This window comes from Pteropus medius, unplaced genomic scaffold (genome assembly GCF_902729225.1).
Source record: "Pteropus medius unplaced genomic scaffold, Ma_sr-lr_union100, whole genome shotgun sequence".
NCBI lineage: Eukaryota > Metazoa > Chordata > Mammalia > Chiroptera > Pteropodidae > Pteropus > Pteropus medius.
This window is the reverse complement of record NW_024349798.1, coordinates 6,100,759-6,118,735: the sequence shown is the minus strand read 5'-3', so window position 1 is coordinate 6,118,735 and position 17,977 is coordinate 6,100,759. Positions and strand designations below refer to the sequence as shown.

Here is a 17,977-nt window from a genome sequence, read left to right as displayed (position 1 = left end):
GGGGAGCCCCTTGGCCACAGGCGCGCCCCTCCCTCGGGTTTCCGCCGGCGCTTCCTCCTCTCGCGGCTGGCGCAAGCTCTTCCCTTACTAGGGGTGATGCTGTCAGAGGCTGGGTGGGGCCCGGATAAACCTGAGAAGGTGGAGCCCAGAGGTGCTGGGGGGCTCCTTGGACCCCCGGACTGGCAGCCGGCCTGATGAGTGTGCTTCAGAGATGATGGTCAGCCGCTCCCCATATTATTTGGAAGGCCTGGGAGTGTCCTCCCATAAGTGGGCCTAGCAGCTGACCCTATATAGTAACCCCATTATGGGCCAACGCACATCAGAGCAGCCTGGGGCAGAAGCCCGGTTTTCATCCTCTGGACAATAATTTTTCTGCACCTCCCATGTGCTGTACCCAGCTGCTGGAACCATAAGTCAACAAGACAGCACTTTCCTTCCTCGTGGTGGGGGACAAGCAGCAAGCAGACAGGGATGCAAGCACATAGCAAGTTTTAATAAATGCCCTGAAGAGCATGGAAGGGACTGGAATGGAGATGGAGATAGACAGTGAAGTAGGATTTAATCTCACTAGGGTGGTCAGGGTAGGTTGCTGGAAGGAGGAGACATTTCAGCTGAGGCCAGAAGGGTGAGAAGCATCCAGCTACAGGAAGAGTGGGATGGGAAAGAGGGCCACAGGAAAAAGTTGGCTTTATTCTGAGTGCAGTGGAAAGGGTGGGGTGGGGGTGGGAGAGAGAAGTTTCAGATTTGCATGAAGACTGTCTCTGAGTACAGTAAATACTGCTTGGAGGGGTGAGGAGTGTCCTTGAAGGGCCCTGGGGCTTGTTCCCCAGTGGATTGCAGTCCAACAATATAAACAGACAGGCATGGAAATATGGATTACAGAGGGGGTTTTTAAAAGTTTTTGTTAGGGAGATGGGAGAACAGGTGATCTATTCTTTTCAAAGATATTTCCTGTCACTGTATTTTTACAGTAAACACAAATCAGGAGGGAAAAAATAGGACGATAATGTTCTTCTTGAGGTAGGTGAACATTGAAATTGAAACTTGGGTGGTGGAGGTGTTTTCCAGGACACTGTGGGTGGGTGGGTTGAGAAATGTGGGTGCTCGATTGTTGAACAATGCTTTGATACCAACAGAGAAACTATATGGACTTCCCTGATCTTAGTTTCAGAAAAGGTGTTCCTCTGCCCCTCCAGATTTGGGGATGTTAACATTTTTGCTTTTTCATGGGGTGTGTCATTCACCCATCTATGGGCCTTCATGGACTTTGATTTTTCCCCTCTCTGGGCTTGGGTGTTTTCTCTTGGTGTTTGGAGGAGACCCCTGGATTTAGGTGGAGGCCTTCAGCAATACAGTTGAGAAAGTTGAGTCTGTCATCTATCCAGGGGCTCATTTATCCATTCTTTGCTTCTCTTTCTTTTTTAATAGAAACAGCACAGACATGCACATGCATGCATGCTGACCAGTTAGCCCCTTGATTTCAGTCAGCCTGAGCTTCCTTCTGACAAACTCTTCTCCTGTATTGGAAAACTGATTTAATAAGTAAAACCGTCCTCTTTATGACTTAGGTTATCATTTCAACATTTTTCATTTCCTAAGGTACGGTGTGAGTGGTATTGACAGGATTTGATTCAAGGGAATGCATCTGTAATGGTGCAGCTTTAAGGTAGAGCTCTCTGGCTCATGCCCCACCCCTTACTTTAGGCATTTGTAGAGCCCTGGCCTTTATGGTTCTTACTCTATTTCCAGGCCTGGATCAGTGGCATTCGAGCAGGAACCAACCCCTCATGTGGGAACCATATAAAATGCAGCTGCAGCTTGATTGCCTTCAACTCTGACCGTCCAGGTAGGAAGGTGGACGTGGGTATGGAGATTCAGATATTGTCACCCAAATAGGGTGGTCAGGAGGGCAGATTCATTCCAAGCTGGAAACTTATAGGGGCCTCTTAGGTCTCAGAAGTCAGCACCTTGCAGGGCCTTAGACCACTAAAACTGGTCAGTGTGCAATTAGAAAGGTTTTGGTTAGAATGTGCATGTATTCTTTGCATAAACCATGTTGTCTTTGGTTTTCAAGAGCACATCCAGAAGGGCAAGAAGGGGACTGTTGTGTTTGTTTCCAGCTGTCCCCATATGCTACCCACTCTTCATCTGATGGCCTGGGGGTGACTGGAATCAATAGGAACACCAAGATTTGAAAAGCTCCCGCCTTAGTTGGGACTCTTTTGGTTGCCAGTAATAACTCAGACCTCAAACTGACAAACAAAACGTGATAACTTTTTGGCTCAAATACCTAAGAAGTCCAGGGGCTTCAGGCAGAGCTGTGTCCAGAGGCTCACATGTGCCATTGGCCCCAGCTTCTCTTCTGTCTTTCAGCTCTGCTGTCCTCAGGTGATGGCTTCTTTCTTTGGTAAAGCTGAGAAAAGTGGTTAAGCTGGGAAAAGTGGTAGCTGGTCCCAAGCTGACCCCTTATGACCCACAGTGCCAAAAAGAGCCTTTTTTCCCAGTATCCTCTGTACCCCTAGGGTCATGGAAGGTTCTTGGATGGGACAAGCATCTAACTGTAGGCCAATCACTGTGTCCAGTGGGTGTGATCTTAAGCTTGGTGGAGGCTCTGAGAATGTCCAAGGCTGAGCTTTCGGGTCTCATTGTCTGCTGAGAGTCCCCAGGTGGGGAGATAGATGGTTCCTATTAGGCCGAAGTCAGAGCCTTCACGTTTATTTGGCAGGTATGCTGGGCATCGTGCCTCTGGAAGGCCAGGGAGACGACAAGAGACACGTGACCTACTTGGGGTGCCATTCAGGTAAGTAGGGGCTGGATGCAGGAAGTCTGGAACCTGCTCCTCCCTCTCTGGAGCCAGGGATTCATACTCACTGGTCTCACAGCCTGTGGCTTGCTAGGTCCCTCCTGTTGTCCTCACTGTGCTCTCTCACAGGTGAGGTCCAGATTGGAAGGCTAGGTCCTGGTAGAGAATTTGGGTCTGGGTAGAGAGGAGGGAAACTGGGTGCTCCAGGTGGTCAAGCCAGGAGGAGAAGGGTATGCACCAGCCAGCACCAGGCTCTCGGCTGATGCTGGCTCCCCGTCACAGTGGAGAACTCAACCCTATGTGGCTCTTAGCTCCATGTCCTCTCCTGGAGACCACCCCTCGCTACCAGACCTCCTCCCCAGTCAGGCTGTTCTGGGACTTCCAGGAAGGGGGCGGGCTGGGCTATAGGGCTGGAGATGGGCCCTCACAAGGAACTTTTGTCTGCCACAGCTGCTTCTGGGGGCGCCCAGCAGCCCTCCTGGCAGTCTGACTGCTTCCAGGGGACAGTTTGCTTTCCTCGGGTGGCGCCTGGCTGCCTCCTCCCTGTCCAGCTGCGGTGGCTGTGGGCCCAGCCCCACTGGCTTGTGTTCCTGGCTGCCTTTTGGGTGGCTTTGGGTGAGGGAAGTGGGCTGAGCCTTAGTCCCTGTTCTGGGTGTGAAGCTCAGTGTGGAAGTCCTGATGATGAGGATGGCAGTTAATGAAGTAACAATAGTGAAGACTGATGGAGATCTCTCTATGTACTAAGTATGTTATCTGCATTTTCTCATCTAATCCTTTTCGCAATAATTTTAGTGAGGTATCATTTGCATACCATTAACATTATGTGTTTAAGTGAAGAATTTGATGACATTAATGTTACAGAGTTGTGCATATCTCTCTTTAGTTTTAGATCTGCAGAAGATGCTTTGTGGCCCTTTGTGCTTAAACCATTTCCACCTCAGGCTCCACAGCCTCAGGCAACCATTGATCTACTTTATGCCTCTGTAGGAGGGGTTGCAAGCTACAAATGTGGCCAAATCTGGCCTGCTGCCTGTCTTTGTAAACTGTTGTATCGGAATGCAGCCATGCCTCTTCATTGATGGGCAGTCTTTGGCCACTTTCTCCCAACAGTGGCAGCATTGAGTAGAGACCATATGGCTCTCAAAGCCTGAAATATTTACTACTTCACCCTTTCCAGAAAATGTTTGCTGGCCTCTGCTCTATAGACTGGTCTTTTCTGGACATTTCACATAAATGAAAAATACCATACATAGTATTTTGAGTCTGGTCTTTTGCACTTAGCGTAATGCTTTGAGATCCACTTGTATTGTAGTGTATATAAGAAGTCTGCTTTCTCATCCACTCACACTTTTTTGCAGTAGATTTTAAAATAACCCACTTTTCAGCTAAGAAAACTGAGGCTCAAGGAGGTTAGGAACTTGCCAGTGTTGGCACTGCTACTGGCAGAGCCAGAATCGGAACTATCTGATGCCATGTTCTTAGGCACCATGCTGCTTGCTTCTGGGTGCTTTTTACTCACAAAGGAGTTACCCCAAGTTGGTGACATTTGTGAGGTAGTGAGCCCCCTGTGACCCGGGGGCTCCAAATAGAAGCTGGACCAAGCTTGTGTTGGCGGCTTATAGCCTCACCATGGCTCCAACTATTCAGAGCCTCTCCCTACAGGAGTAGTCTTGCTGGAAAGCGGCTCTGGGAGTAGCTGAGCTCCAGCTTCCTCAGAACCTGCCTCGAGGCACCAGGCACCATTCTGCCTTCTTTGTTGTGGTCCGAGGAGGGAGGACTGTGTTCTGGCCATTGCTCTGTCTTCAGGCTCCCTGCCCTTGGGGTACCTTCTGTCTCTTGTCTCAAGGTCCAGTCGCCCAGGGGAACAGAGGGCAGGGAGGCATCTAGAGGGCCTTTCTGCATGTCTGGGCTGTGGGGTGGGCTGGGGCTCTACTCCAGTTTGGGAAAGGCAGTGGGATGATGTGCTGAGGATGTAGGTTCTGAAGCTGGCCTGCCTGGCCTGACCCTCCTCACTCAACTTCACCCTTTCTTAGGTGTGCAGCTCTGGGCAAGTTACTTAACCTCTCTGTCCTCGTGTCCTTGTCTTTCACTTGGGTGATGTTGCCTCGGTGCTATCCTGGTGGGTCACTATGAGGATTTGGTGAGATAAATGCATATGAAGGACTCAGGCTTCTGGCATAGCCAGGCACTCAGATCAGCCACGTTAGCACTTCTCATTCCCTTGGGGTGCCAGGCTGTCCACGCCAGCTGCCGCTTCGGGCCTGGGCCTTGCCTTGTCTAGTGCAGAGCCCACAGGGTGGGGCAGCAGGGGTTTGTGGCTGGAAGTCTAGGCTGGGGCTGTCTCAAGGGGTGCCTGTCCTTGTCCACCCCCCTTCTCTTTCTTATCTCTAGCCAGGAGGAAATGTAGTGGTTGGCCGGGTGGGGACGCAGGCAGTGGGGGGCGGGCGCTGTGTTCCTTGCTCTGGTGATGCAGGCCTGGCCGTCCTGCTCATATTCCACTACCCCCGACACTCAAACCCTGGCCTTGTCTCTGCCCCCACTGAAACCATCAGTGTCATTTCCCCTTTGGGCTCTGGCTCACTCTGTGCACCTCCACCTCCTGTCCTGGCCCCCAGAGCTGGGCAATTCAGGTTCTTTGGTATCAAAGAATAAAACCAGTTTCAACTTGCTTAAGCCAAGGGATTCCTGGGGAGCTTCCAGAACTGAAGGAGCAGCTGGATGCGCAGGCCTTCGGAGGGTCCTGGCACAGGAGCTGTTAGCTCTCTCCCAGCTGGCGGCCTTCCTCCTAGGCCAGTCCCTAGGGCACCCTGTTGCTAGGCCTTCCCATTCCAGGTTTAATTCCCATAAGAGAGCAGCTGGCTTCTTGGGCACAGGTCAGATGCACTCCTATGATTGGATTGGTCAGCTCTGGCTTTGGTGGGGCAGGGAACTCTTTGTAGGTCGAGCATATAATAACCCCTACCCCAAACTTCGGGTCACCCCTGCATGCACAGCCTAATCCTCGCTGTACAAACTGTGTGTCTCCCTGAGGAAATGCTGAGGGCCAGTTGGGCTGGGTAGTTTGGGAATCTCTAGTTGATGGAATGGGGCCAGAACTTGCGTTCATTCACACATTTTTGAGCCAGGCCCCATGCTGGGCTCTGGCTTTGGGGCAAATGCAGATGCCTGGTAATCTGAGGAGCTTCCTGCCCACTGTCCCACCTTCCTCCCTCTGCTGGGTAGGTGGCTACCCTGGGTTCCCAGGGCTCTCCAGGAAATCTGTTGCAGGCTGGGGCCTGTGGCATTTGCCAATAGATTGCAGAAGTGATTTCCCTCTGGAACTTATGATCCTACAGCTATGTGTGCAGAGATGTCACCTCTGAAGCCCTGAGCCATAGTTCCCCACCTTGGGGAGAGAGCACGTTGGGCTGGAAATAGGATGTTCTAGTAGGTTCTTGTTGGGCCTGAGGCAGCCATTCCTCTCCCACAGACCTGGTCACAGACTTGGACTTTTCTCCCTTTGACGACTTCCTCCTGGCTACGGGCTCAGCTGATAGGACGGTGAGTGAGCCACTGGAAGAGCTGCTTGATGCCTCACGTACTCCCAGTTGGGCCCTTCTGAGCCCCTCGAGTCCCTGAGACCCTACTCCCTCCCAGTCTATCCCCTCCCACTGTCCCTTGGTCCCTCTGCAGATTTGCAGGGCTGGGCTAGCCCAGACTTTCTCAGTTCCTCAACCCACTACAGCTCCCATGTGCTCCTGTGCACTTGACAGAGCTGTGGCCTTGCTCTGCTGTCCTGCTGCTTCGCTTTCTGAGGACAGTAGGGCTAGGATGGTGAGGGATGCCTGGAAGAGACAGAGTGGAACCCCTGGCTCCCCAACTCCCATTTTTCCCCCAGCCTCCAACCACATTCGTGATCCCGAGCTGGATCCCCATCCTTTCCCTAACATGGACACGCAGCCTCATGCCCAAGCATGACCTCTGGGGTCAGGTGCAGCCCCGGGCAAGGCCGACTGGAGGCAGCGAGGCCTCTCCTGGCCCTGGGCTCACAAAATTGCTCTTTCCCACAGGTGAAACTATGGCGACTGCCAGCCCCCGGCCAAGAGCTGCCCTCGGGGCCCGGGCTGGTACTGGGCCCCGAGGACACCCAGGTGGAGGTATTACAGTTCCATCCCACTGTGGACGGTGTCCTGGTGAGCGTGGCAGGCACAGGCGTGAAGGTCTGGGATGTGGCCAAGCAGCAGCCCCTCACAGGTACAGGCCACACTGGCTGTATCCCAGGGAGGGCAGCCCCCTCCTGGACAGTGCTCCGTTTCTTTGTTTATGTGTTTGATAACTTGAGTTGTAAAGTACGTATCAGCCTCACATATACGCAGTATAAAATTGTGTTGTTATAAATACCCCACCCTTTCCACTTTCTGTAGGCATCTGTTTTCATTTGTTTTTTCTGCTTTTTCCTCTATATGTCTAAATAACTTCCTCGTACTGTTATTTCTTGAATTGTATGTCACTTTAGTTTTGAAAACAAACTATTGACTTCTACCTGAGCCTGATTTGCTCTCTTACAGCCTTCTGCTCCTTGCCATGTTTCTCTTTTTCTAGTTTTCCCACTATAGATTGTCCTAATCTGTTTGGGCTGCTATAACAAAATCTCATAGACTGGGTTGATTACAAACAACAGAAATGTATTTCTCATAGTTCTTGAGGCTGGAGGCCCAAGATCAAGGTGCTAGGCGATTTGGTGTCTGGTGAGAACCTGCTTCCTGATTCATAGCCAACCATCTTACACCCCTCACACGGTGTAAGGGGCAAGGAACTCTCTGGGGCCTCTTATAAGGGTGCTAATCCCATTCATGGGGATTCTACCTCATGAGCTAATAACCTCCCAAAGCCTTCGTCTCCATATTCCATCACGGCAGGGGGAAGGTTTCAGCATGTGAATTCAGACCATTCATAATGACAACAACTTTGGGCCAGACTCCTCAGTATTTGACTGGTTATGACCCTGTAGTGTGACCTACAGCAGTATTTTCTGTGGTGGCATCACTGAGTCCTTTCTTTGGAGTCCTCCCCAACATGCTCACCCCCGCTTTTAGGATAAAGATACGAGGCTCAGAGAGTTGAAGAATGGACTTGTACCCTGGGGCTGTGCAGTGTCCAGGGTAGGCTAAATTCAACATGGTGATGTCTCCACCTCTGGGGCTGGGGCCAGGAGTCATCAGTAGAAAAACTAGGTGTCTCAGGGGTTCCCTCCTGACAGCTTCAGCCAGTGTCCACTATGGAGGCATCTTGCGCCACAAGACGGGAAATACAAGGTGCCAGCCTTGTCCCCAGAGAGCTCTCGTTGCAGTCGACATGAGCCTAACCTTTTTTCCTTACTCCCTCCTCCCTTCCCTTCCTTCCTTCCTTCCCTTCCCTCCCTCCCTCCTTCTTCTCCCTCCCTCCCTCCCCTCCCCTTCCTTCCTTCCTTCCTTTCTTCCAAGCAAAGGTGAAGGTCACCAGGCAAATGTCATTAAGGAGTCACCCAGCTGTAACCATCATTTCAAGCCCTTCTTGTAGGCCCAGCATCATGCTGAGGGCTTCATGACTACTTCTCAGCATAGCATAGCAGTTTCACTGGGGGTGTTTCCACTCCCGTGTGGCAGATGACATTAAATAACACGGCCAAAGCTGTGGTGCAAGTAGGTGTCAGAGCCAGAATTAATCCCAAGGAGTGAAGCTTGGCCTACCAGTTACCTATTGCTATAGAACAAATTACCCCAAAACGTAGAGGCTTAAAACAACTGTAAACACTTATTATCTCACAGTTTCTGAGGATCGGGAGCTTGGGAGGGGCTCAGGTGCGTGGTTCTGGCTCAAGGTTTCTCGTGAGGTTGCAGCTGAGATACTGGCTGGGGCTGCCTGACTTGGGTGGAGGGTGGTTCATTCCCATGGAGCCAGTTGTAGCAGAAGGCCTCAATTCCCATATGTGGTTCTCTCCATGGACTGCTGAAGTGCCCTCACAGCATGGCAGCTGGCTTTCCCTGGTGAACAGTCCAAGAGAGAGGAGCAAGGGGGAAGCATGGTGCCTTTTAGGACCCAGCTTTGCAAGTCATGGTGCCTTTTAGGACCCAGCTTTGCAAGCCAGTAGCAGAGTCCTGCTCACACTCAAGAGGAAGAGAGTTAGGCTCCACATTTTGAAGGGAAGATATGTTAGTTTCCTAGGGCTGCCTGAATGAAGGACCACAAACAGTGGTTTAAAGATAACAGAAATTATCATCTCAAGGACCACAAACTGAGTGGCTTAAAAATAACAGGAATTATCATCTCATAGTTTTGGAGACCAAAAGTCTGAAATAAAAATGTTGGCAGGGTTGGTTCCTTTCGAGGTTGCAATAAAGAATCTGCTTCACTTCTCTCTTCCAGCTTCTGTAGCCTCAGGTATTCCTTGGCTTGTAGGTGGTCGTCTTCTCCTTTCTTGTGTCTTCACACTGTCTTCTTTCTGTGCACGTTTATCTCTGTCCGGTTTCCCTTTCCACGAGGACACCGGTTGTGCTGGATTCGGGCCCACTCTAATGATGTCAGCTAAACTTGATCATCTGCAAATTAAGTTATTTCTAAATAAAGTCATATTCGTAGGTGTTAAGGGTCAGGACTTCAACATCTTTTTTGTGTGTGTGGTGGCGGGGCGGCTCATAGTTAAGCCTGTGGACAAATTTTCAAACCATCACACTGGAGGAGGAGAGGGGATGACCAGAGCAGAGGCCCAGGCGGGAGTGTGTGTGGCACATCTATGGGCTGGCATAACCCAGTTACAGGGGAGCCGGGGTAGGGAGTTGGCGAGTGACCAGAAATGAGCCTAAGTGGGAAGTAAGAGCCAGGCAGAGGAGCAGGGAGCCTCGAAAGGTTTTTGAGTAAGAGCATGGCCTGACAATGGCAGGGCTGGGGAAGGAGCCCCTGGGTGTAGCACAGCATATCTGGAAGGAGCTGCTGCCCTCAATTCTCCTGCCTGAGAGGGACCCTGGCTGGCAGCTTCTGTCTCTGCCCCAGAGAGTTACCCCCGACCAGGTCCACCTGTTTCCCTGGTGTCCTCATTTCCCAGAATGGGGTGTAGAGACCCTAGAGCCCCTCCTGACCTTGGCTGCTTCTCTGCAGAGCTGGCAGCCCACGGGGACCTGGTGCAGGGTGCTGTCTGGAGCCGGGATGGAGCCCTTGTGGGCACAACATGCAAGGTAAGCATGTGGATGTTGAGGCTCATTTAAGTGCCTGTGGGGGGCCTGAGGCATGTCCTGCTCTGAGCGGGGCCATGGTGTTGCGGGGCACACATCCTAAGCTATACTTGTCTGGCTGGGTGGTATTTATAGGGCACAAGAGCACGAAGGTCAGGACAGGCATTCATGAGCCCCTCCCCGACCTCAGCTGCCCTCCCATCTGCTGGCTCACACCTCACCTTGGTACCTGGGCCTGGGATCCCTATCAGATGAAGACCGAAGAAAAGCCCCATGCTGGCCCTTTTGACTCCCACCACCACCTTTAGATAGCCTCGCCTGCCTTCCTATCTGCTTTGTCCAAACTGCCTTCCTTTCCTTGAAGGTTGTGTTAAGAGGATCCAGACATAGGGCCATGTACCAACCCCCACACCCAGTCAGCAGGCCTTGGAGTCCTCATTGATACCAGGCCCTGTGCTCACCCAGTCCTACTATGGCGAGGGTGACAGATGTGGATAATGTGGATGAAATGATAATTGTGATCTGTGACACAGGTGCTTTGAGCTGGTTGGAGGAGTAGGGGAGGCTTGGCCTCAGGCAGTGGCCTTGGCCAGGGCCTCTGAAGGAAGGGTTAACAGTGTGGGGCAGAGAGAGTTGCTAGGCAGCAACTGCAGATGCAGGTTCAGGAGTCAGGGCAGCAGGGCTGGGTGCAGAGAGCAGAGTCAAGTGCACAAGGGTTGTGCTTGTCACTGTAGATGCAACCAGAGAGCACTGTAGTGTTGAAAGCAGGAGACTGGCGGGCCGTGGTGTGAGTGAGCAGATTTGTGTTTTGAAAGCTCCCCAGCCTCAGTATGGACAGAGCATGGCAGGGTGGGCCGTACCCCAGAGTGGAGGTTGGAAAACTTCCCAGGGAAGAGAGGGACATCCTGCCTGTGGGGTGCGGATGGAGAGGCAGATGTGGGGAGGATAGCATGGATTGATGGTGGGCTGGGTGTAAAAAGTCAGGGGTCGTGAGGCTGGCTTCTGGGTTACAGGCTGGAGGAGAGGCCCGCGATCAAGACGGGGCACTCTCAGTTGTGGCTTTAGGCCTGTTGCGTTGAAGGTACCTGGGACATCTAAGCCAAAGTGTCAGTTGGACCAGAGCTCTGGGCTGTGAGCTGAGCTGAAGGTGGAAGCATGGGTGTCATTCGTGTTTATGTGGTACCTGCAGAGGCACGAGAGCTGCCCCAAAGTTGGAGAGAAGGAAATGAGAAGAGGGTGAGTGAGCTGGGAGGAGGGATCAGAACCTAGAAGGGCGACAGAAGGAGCTGCCCAGTGGGAGGAAGGAAGCCAAGGCTGTCTACCCCAGGGAGGTGTCGGGGAACACTGGGAAGTGAACACACACCTGTTGGATTTGGGGATGTGGCAACCTTCAGGACCTTTTGGGGTGTGCTGGGGCCTGAAGCCGCATGTGAAGGGTGGGTGGAAGGCGATGAAAGAGACTGCAAGTGTTGCCGGGAAAGGGGATGGGGAAGAGCTGGTTGGAAGGGGGGTGGAGGTGTGAGGACTAGTCAGAAGGAGAAAATGTGGGGTCTGCCTACTTGGGGGGATCCTGTTTACAACTTTTCTTTTCTATCCTCTTGGAAGCCCCATTTCCTAGTCTTCATCAACTTTTTCTTCCCCGTTTGGGTCATCAAACAGTAGGTTCCAGACGATGGCCTGAGCTTAGGGGGTTGGGAGGTAAATAAGACGGGGCTGCTGGCCCCCAAGGAGCTGCTGCTCGAGGACAAGGTAGTCATAGAGACTGGTGAGCACTGCTTCCTAGGGACAGTGAGGTCAGAATTGTTCCTTGGGGATGAGCCCTCACTAAGGAGGAGGAGACAAGCATCCCAGGCAAGGGGACCAGCCTGGACAGAGTCCCACATTTGGGCCATGACCTCCCCCTCCAATGAGAAACCTCCTCTGCCCTGTGTCTCCATAGCATGTGTGTGAAGAAGAGACAGACAGGCACAGAACGAGATAGGGAGGGAGGAAAAGAGGAAGCTGGAAGCAGATTATCACAGGAGGTCTTTACCTTATGATCATCAAAGTGTAGTAGTTTGTGCTTGTTTTACAAATTTTGGAGAGCAAGGAAAATGTAAAGAAGTGAGGGAAAAAATATCACCTGTAATCATCCCACCCAGGAACAACTTCTGTCACCATTTTGACATTTTTCTCTCCGTGCTTTTTCTGTATGTGTTGAAATCATTCTCTCCGTGTTACTCCGTCCTGAATTTTTTTGTTCAGCATAATAAACATTTCCCCCAATTCATCAAAAATTTTACAAATGTCTGGGAAAATATTTTATCACGTAGATTTACTCCATTAAGCCCCTATTTGTCAGACGAGTGGATTGCTTCCACTTCTTGTCACTGTGTTATAAGTTGCAGCAGGTGAACATATTTGTATGTAGATTTTTTCCTGCTTTTTATGTGACTTTCTTAGCCTAGAGCAGGGATTGGTAAACTTCTGTAAATACTTTGGGTTTTGCAGGCCACTCTGTCTCTGTCGGCTCTGCCTTGTAACAGAAAAGCAGTTATAGACAATATTTAAATGTGAGTGTGGCCACGTCCTAGTAAAAATATTTGCAGAACCAGGCCTTGGGTTTGATTTGGCCCCCTGGCCTTAGCTTGCTCACCCCTGGCCTAGATACCTACCAGGGATGTTGGCTTATAGGCTATGAAGATTTTTAAGGTGGTTGGTACATTTTAGCCAGTTGCTTTCCAGAGGACTAATGCCAGCTTCTTAGGGGCTATTCTGTGGAGATTGTGCGGTCCGGCTTGGGCGGTGGGACAGGCACTCCGACCCTCTGAGCCTGCTGCTTTGCACCTGGAGAATGGACGCAGCAGGGGTGCCTGTACCCCAGGTGGAATCCCTGGCTCTGTGCTGCTTGCTGCTCCTCTAGCCTCCCAGCTCCAGTGCGTGCCTGAAGAGATCAGAGCTGTAGCCTCATGACTGCCAGGGGCTGTGACACGAGAGTGGCAAGAAGGTGCCTTGGTTTCCCCAGTAAGGAAGCAGCTCTAGGTAGTTGGGGACAGTGACTTCACTGTGGGGGTGGGGGGTGGTAGTTGTGATCTCCATACTGTGTGAATGTTCTGAGGAGAGACTGGCCTCAGTGGCCCACCACCCACGCTGGCCCCTGCTGGTCACTGAGGAGGGGACTTCACTGGTATGACATTCCAGCCCCTCTTTCTTAAGGAGTCCAAGCCTCATATACCATCAGAACGGTGGCGGGGAGGGGCAACGAACTGCCCAGACTCTGAGCACCCACTGTGTGCTACCCTCTTCTGCTATGTGAAAACTCTGTTCCTTGCCTGTTGGTGTCTTGGGAGGAAGAGTTAGTGCAATCAACCCACAGCTGAGTCCAGTAGAATAGGCGTCCCCAACCCCCAGGCTGCACACTGGTACTGATACTTGACCTGTTAAGAACTGGGCCTCACAGCAAGAGGTGAGTGGTGGGCCAGCAAAGTTTCATCTGTATTTGCAGCCGCTCCTCACCACCTCAGCTCCACCTCAGATCATCAGGCATTAGATTGTCGTAGGAGCACTGGACCTTGGTACCAAAAAGGTTGGGGACTTATGCAGTAGAATGCTCCTGTCCTTCTAAACCCAGAGAGCCTAAAGTCTGGGAGACAAGGAGCACAGATTTCACAGTGAGTCACTGGAGTGGTGCTGAGTAGAGCCACCCGACTCCCACCCCCATTCCTGGGCCCAGGTGCTCTGCCTGGAAGAGGACGCCATCCTCACAGGGCATCACCTGCCAGTGTGTGCTGGTGGGCACCACTGTCCTGTATCCACTGCTGCCCTCTGTTGTAAAAGGGGAGCCTTGGTGTCCTGCGTGGGTGCATCAAATGGCAGAAACCTTTGGGAAATGGTACCAGGATGGGTGGTCAACCTTTGTGACCCCAGGCCAGGTTGAGGTGCTCATGGGTTTGTCCTGCGCATGTGCGCAGAGCCAGTGTGCTATCAGCTCAGTTACAGGTGGGAGCCTGAGCCCCTCCTGGCCAGGGTTTGCACTTAGGACTGCCTGATTGGGGTGGGGTGTGGGGCACACTCTCCTTTCTATTAAAGCCTCCCCTCTCTTGGCACCATATTCCCTTCTCAGGGAAATCTCCCTGGTGCCTGACCTGACTCCCATCCTGCCTTGGAACAGCTTTGCCTCCCAGGGCCCCTGATTCCCCTGTGAGCACCGGTCCAATCCCACAGAAGCCTTTCCCTGTGCACCTCCCAGCTTCTCCAGGAAGCCGCTAGGGGGCGTGCTAGCCTCACAGATGGCCAGGGTCACGCTGAGCTCCCTCTCTGTGCCTGTGAACCCAGCAGGGATGTGCCCTCCCTGCCCCCACCCCCTCCCTCCCCGAAGCCCAATGTCACCCCCTCTGCCCAGGCCCTGCAGGCCTCTGTTAGTGCCATACTAGCTTCTAGTGCCAATTTGAACCCTGATCAGATGGCCCAGCTGCCTTTAGGGATTGCCCACGTGCCAAGACTTACTCAGACCATGAGAGGCGCTGCCATCATCCTCATCCTACCAAGGGCTCAGAGTTTGCCCAGGCCACAGAATACCTAGTGGTGGAGTTAGTGTCTGAACCCAGGCCGCTGGCTCTCCATGGCGGCTCTGCCTCTCAGATGCAAGTGGCCCTTGCTTCCAGGAGGGGTCTCTCTTGCCTAGCATCTCTTGAGATCCTCGGTCTCTATCTTTTGTCTGTCTCTGTCCTTGATCTCCAGTTGTTCCCTCTCTGTCCCTTGCTATCTTTCCTCTGTTTGTAGCTGTTCCCTCTATATTCTGCTCTCTCTGTTTCTCTCTGTTCCCGCTCTGTCTCTCTGATCTGCCTCTCTGTCCTATCTCTGTCTCTTTCTACCTCACTCTATTCTCTCTCTCCCCAACCCCTTTGTCCCTTCTTTCTATCTGTGTCTATCTCTGTCTCTCTCTCTCTCTGTCTTGTCTCTGTTTCTTTTCTCTCTCTGTCTCACTGTTCTTTCTGCCTATCGCTATCCCTCACTGTCCTTGGCTGTCTGTCTGATCTCTGTCTCTAAATGGCATCCTGAGTGTCTGGAGTGGAGAGGCACTTCAGAACTAATCCCTGGGCCATCCTGGTGCCCACCTGGCACATAGCAAGTGTCCATTAAACTGTAAGGCTTTGCCAGGAGTGACCCAGGAACCCTGGGAACCTGCTCAGGTGTGTCAGGAAGGCCTGGGACTGGCCCACCAAGGGAGGTCTGGCTTTTGAGGCCATCTCCAGGCTGGCCCCTTCCTTCGTCCAGCTGTATGCTCCTCCACTACCCTCCTATTCCCACCATCTGCATTCCTCCTATGGCCGTCACTTCCCCTCTACATCACATGCCAGCAAGCTTATGTCTCCACATCTTTGTTCATGCTTTCCACCTCCTCCAATGCCTTTTCCTACCTGGTACAAGCTCCGTTTGTCCTTCAAGATTTAACTCGTTTCCAAGTTCCTCCCTGAAGTTTCCTGTAATTGCCTGGAGGTGGAAACTGTTGGCTCTCTCTGCATCCCAAGCACCTAGGCAGGGGTCAGGCAGAGACATTGAGCAGATAGTACCCAGAGTTCCCATATCCCTTCTCCCTTTCCCATCTTGCACTGGTGTGGTGTATTTGTTACAATTGAGCCAATATTGCTACATTATTATTAACTAAAGCTTGTACTTTACATTAGGGTTTATTTCTGATCATTGTACATCCTATGGGTTTTGACAAATGCATGAAGTCACCATTACAGTATCATAGAGAATAGTTTTACCATCTTAAAAGTGCCCCCCCTGCGCTTCACCTATATATTCATTCCTCCCTCCCTCTCTCCAAACCACTGGAAACCACTGATCTTTTTGCTGGCTTTATAAGATTTGCTTTTTTCCAAATGCCATATAGTTGGAGTCGTAGAATGTGTAGCCTTTCCATTTTACTTCTTTCACTTAGTAATATGCATTTTTGGTTTCTCCATGTCTTTTTGCGGACTGCTGGCTATTTTTTAAAAATTGTGGTCCTTTGTCAAAAAACATCGTAAAATTTACCATCTTAGCCATTTTTAAGTATATAGTTTAGTAACGTTAAGTATATTTACATTGTTGTGAACAGGTCTCTAGAACTTTTTCATCTTGTAAAACTGAAACTCTATACCCATTATATAACAACTTTCCTTTGCCCCCTCCCCCAGCCCCTGGCTACCAACATTCTACTTTCTGTCTCTCTGAATTTGACCACTTTATAAACTGCATAAAAGTGGAATCATACAGTTTATGTCTTTTTATGTCTGGCTTATTTCATTTAGCACAGTGTCCTCAAGGTTCATCCTTATAGCATGTGACAGGATTTCCTTCCTTTCTGAGACTGAATAGTATTTATATATATTTGTGTTTGTGTATATACACACACACAAACACACATGCACACACACGTACACCACATTTTGCTTATCCATCCATCCACAATGAACACTTGGGTTGCTTCCATGTTTTAACTATTGTGAATAATGCTGCTTTGAACATAGGTGTGCAAATATCTCTTCATGACCTTGTTTTCAATTCTTTTTGGTATATACCCTGAAGTGGGATTGCCGGATCATATAGTAATTCTATTTTTAATTTTATGAGGACATACCACACTGTTTTCTAAGCAGCCTTACCATTTTGCATTCCCACCAATAGTGCACAAGGATTTCAGTTTTTTCACATTGTCACCGACACTTGTTATTTTCTGGGTTTTTGATAATAGTCATCCTAATGGATATGAGGTAGTATCTCATTATGGTTTTGATATGCATTTCTCTGATGATTAATAATATTGACTATCTTTTCATATGCTTCTCAGCCATTTTTATAACTTTGGAGAAATGTCTATTCAAATCTCTTGTCCATTTTTTAATTGGGTTTTTTGTTTGTTCTTTTTTTTTTTTGTCGTTGAGTCATATGAGTTCTTTACATATTCTGGATATTAACCCCTTATCAAATATATGATTTGCAAATATTTTCTCTTACTCCATTGGTTGTGTTTTTATTCTGTCGATCATGTCCTTTGATTAACAAAAGTTAAGCTCATTGTAGTCCCAATTGTCTATTTTTGCTTTTGCTCCCTGTGCTTTTGGTGTCATATTCAAGAAATCATTACCAAATCCAACATCATGAAGTTTTTCCCCTGTGTTTTCTTCTGCGAGTTTTATGGTTTTGGGTCTTAGCTATTTCTTTTAATAGCTGAATAATATTCCATTGTATAAATGTACCACGGTGTGTTATTTCATTCACCTATTGGAAGACATCTTGGTTGCTTCCAGTTTTTTGGAGTTACGATTAAACTTCTGTAAATATTTATGTAGACATACATTTTTAACTCCTGGGTAAATACCTAGGAGCACAATTGCTGGATCATATGATCCATATTTTTAGCTTTGTAGGAAACTTCCAAACTGTCTTCCAAAGTGCCTGGACCATTTTTCATTCCCATCAGCAGTGAATGAGAGTTCCTATTGCTCCACATCCTTGTCAGCATTTGGTGTTGTCAGTTTTTTGGATTTCAGCCATTCTAATAGGTGTATAGTGGTAACTCTTTGTTACTTTAATTTGTAATTCTCTAATGAGGTATGATGTTAAGCACTTTTTTCATATGTTCATTTTCCATCTGTGTATCTTTTGTGTCTATTCAAGTCTTTGCCCTTTATTAACTAGGTTGTTTGTTTTCTTATTTTTGATTTTTAAGTGGTTTTTTTTTTTTTTTTTATAAATTTGAGATACAAGTCCTTTCTCAGATGTATATTTTACAAATATTTTCTCCTAGTCTGTGGCTTGTCTTTTTCATTTTCTTAACAGTATCTTTTGCAGAGTAGAAGTTTTTAATTTTAATGAAGTCCAACTTATTTTTTCTTTCATAGATTGCACTTTTAGTGTTGTATCTAAAGAGTCATTGCCAAACCCAAGGTCACCTAGATTTTCTCCTATGTTATCTTCTAAAGGTTTTATAGATTTGCCTTTTACATATAGGTCTATA

General features: G+C 49.7%; 1 protein-coding gene across 2 annotated transcripts in view; it reads left to right on the top strand.

Moving 5' to 3' along the window:
• Nucleotides 1–17,977, top strand: part of CORO7 (coronin 7) — a 64,480-nt gene that overhangs the window by 611 nt on the left and 45,892 nt on the right. For both annotated transcript variants that reach the window (XM_039885207.1, XM_039885206.1), the window contains exons 2-6: nt 1,750–1,846; nt 2,726–2,800; nt 6,273–6,343; nt 6,853–7,036; nt 9,917–9,993. In XM_039885207.1, coding sequence (XP_039741141.1) covers nt 1,750–1,846; nt 2,726–2,800; nt 6,273–6,343; nt 6,853–7,036; nt 9,917–9,993 — 504 coding nt within the window. The remainder of the gene's footprint in view (nt 1–1,749; nt 1,847–2,725; nt 2,801–6,272; nt 6,344–6,852; nt 7,037–9,916; nt 9,994–17,977) is intronic.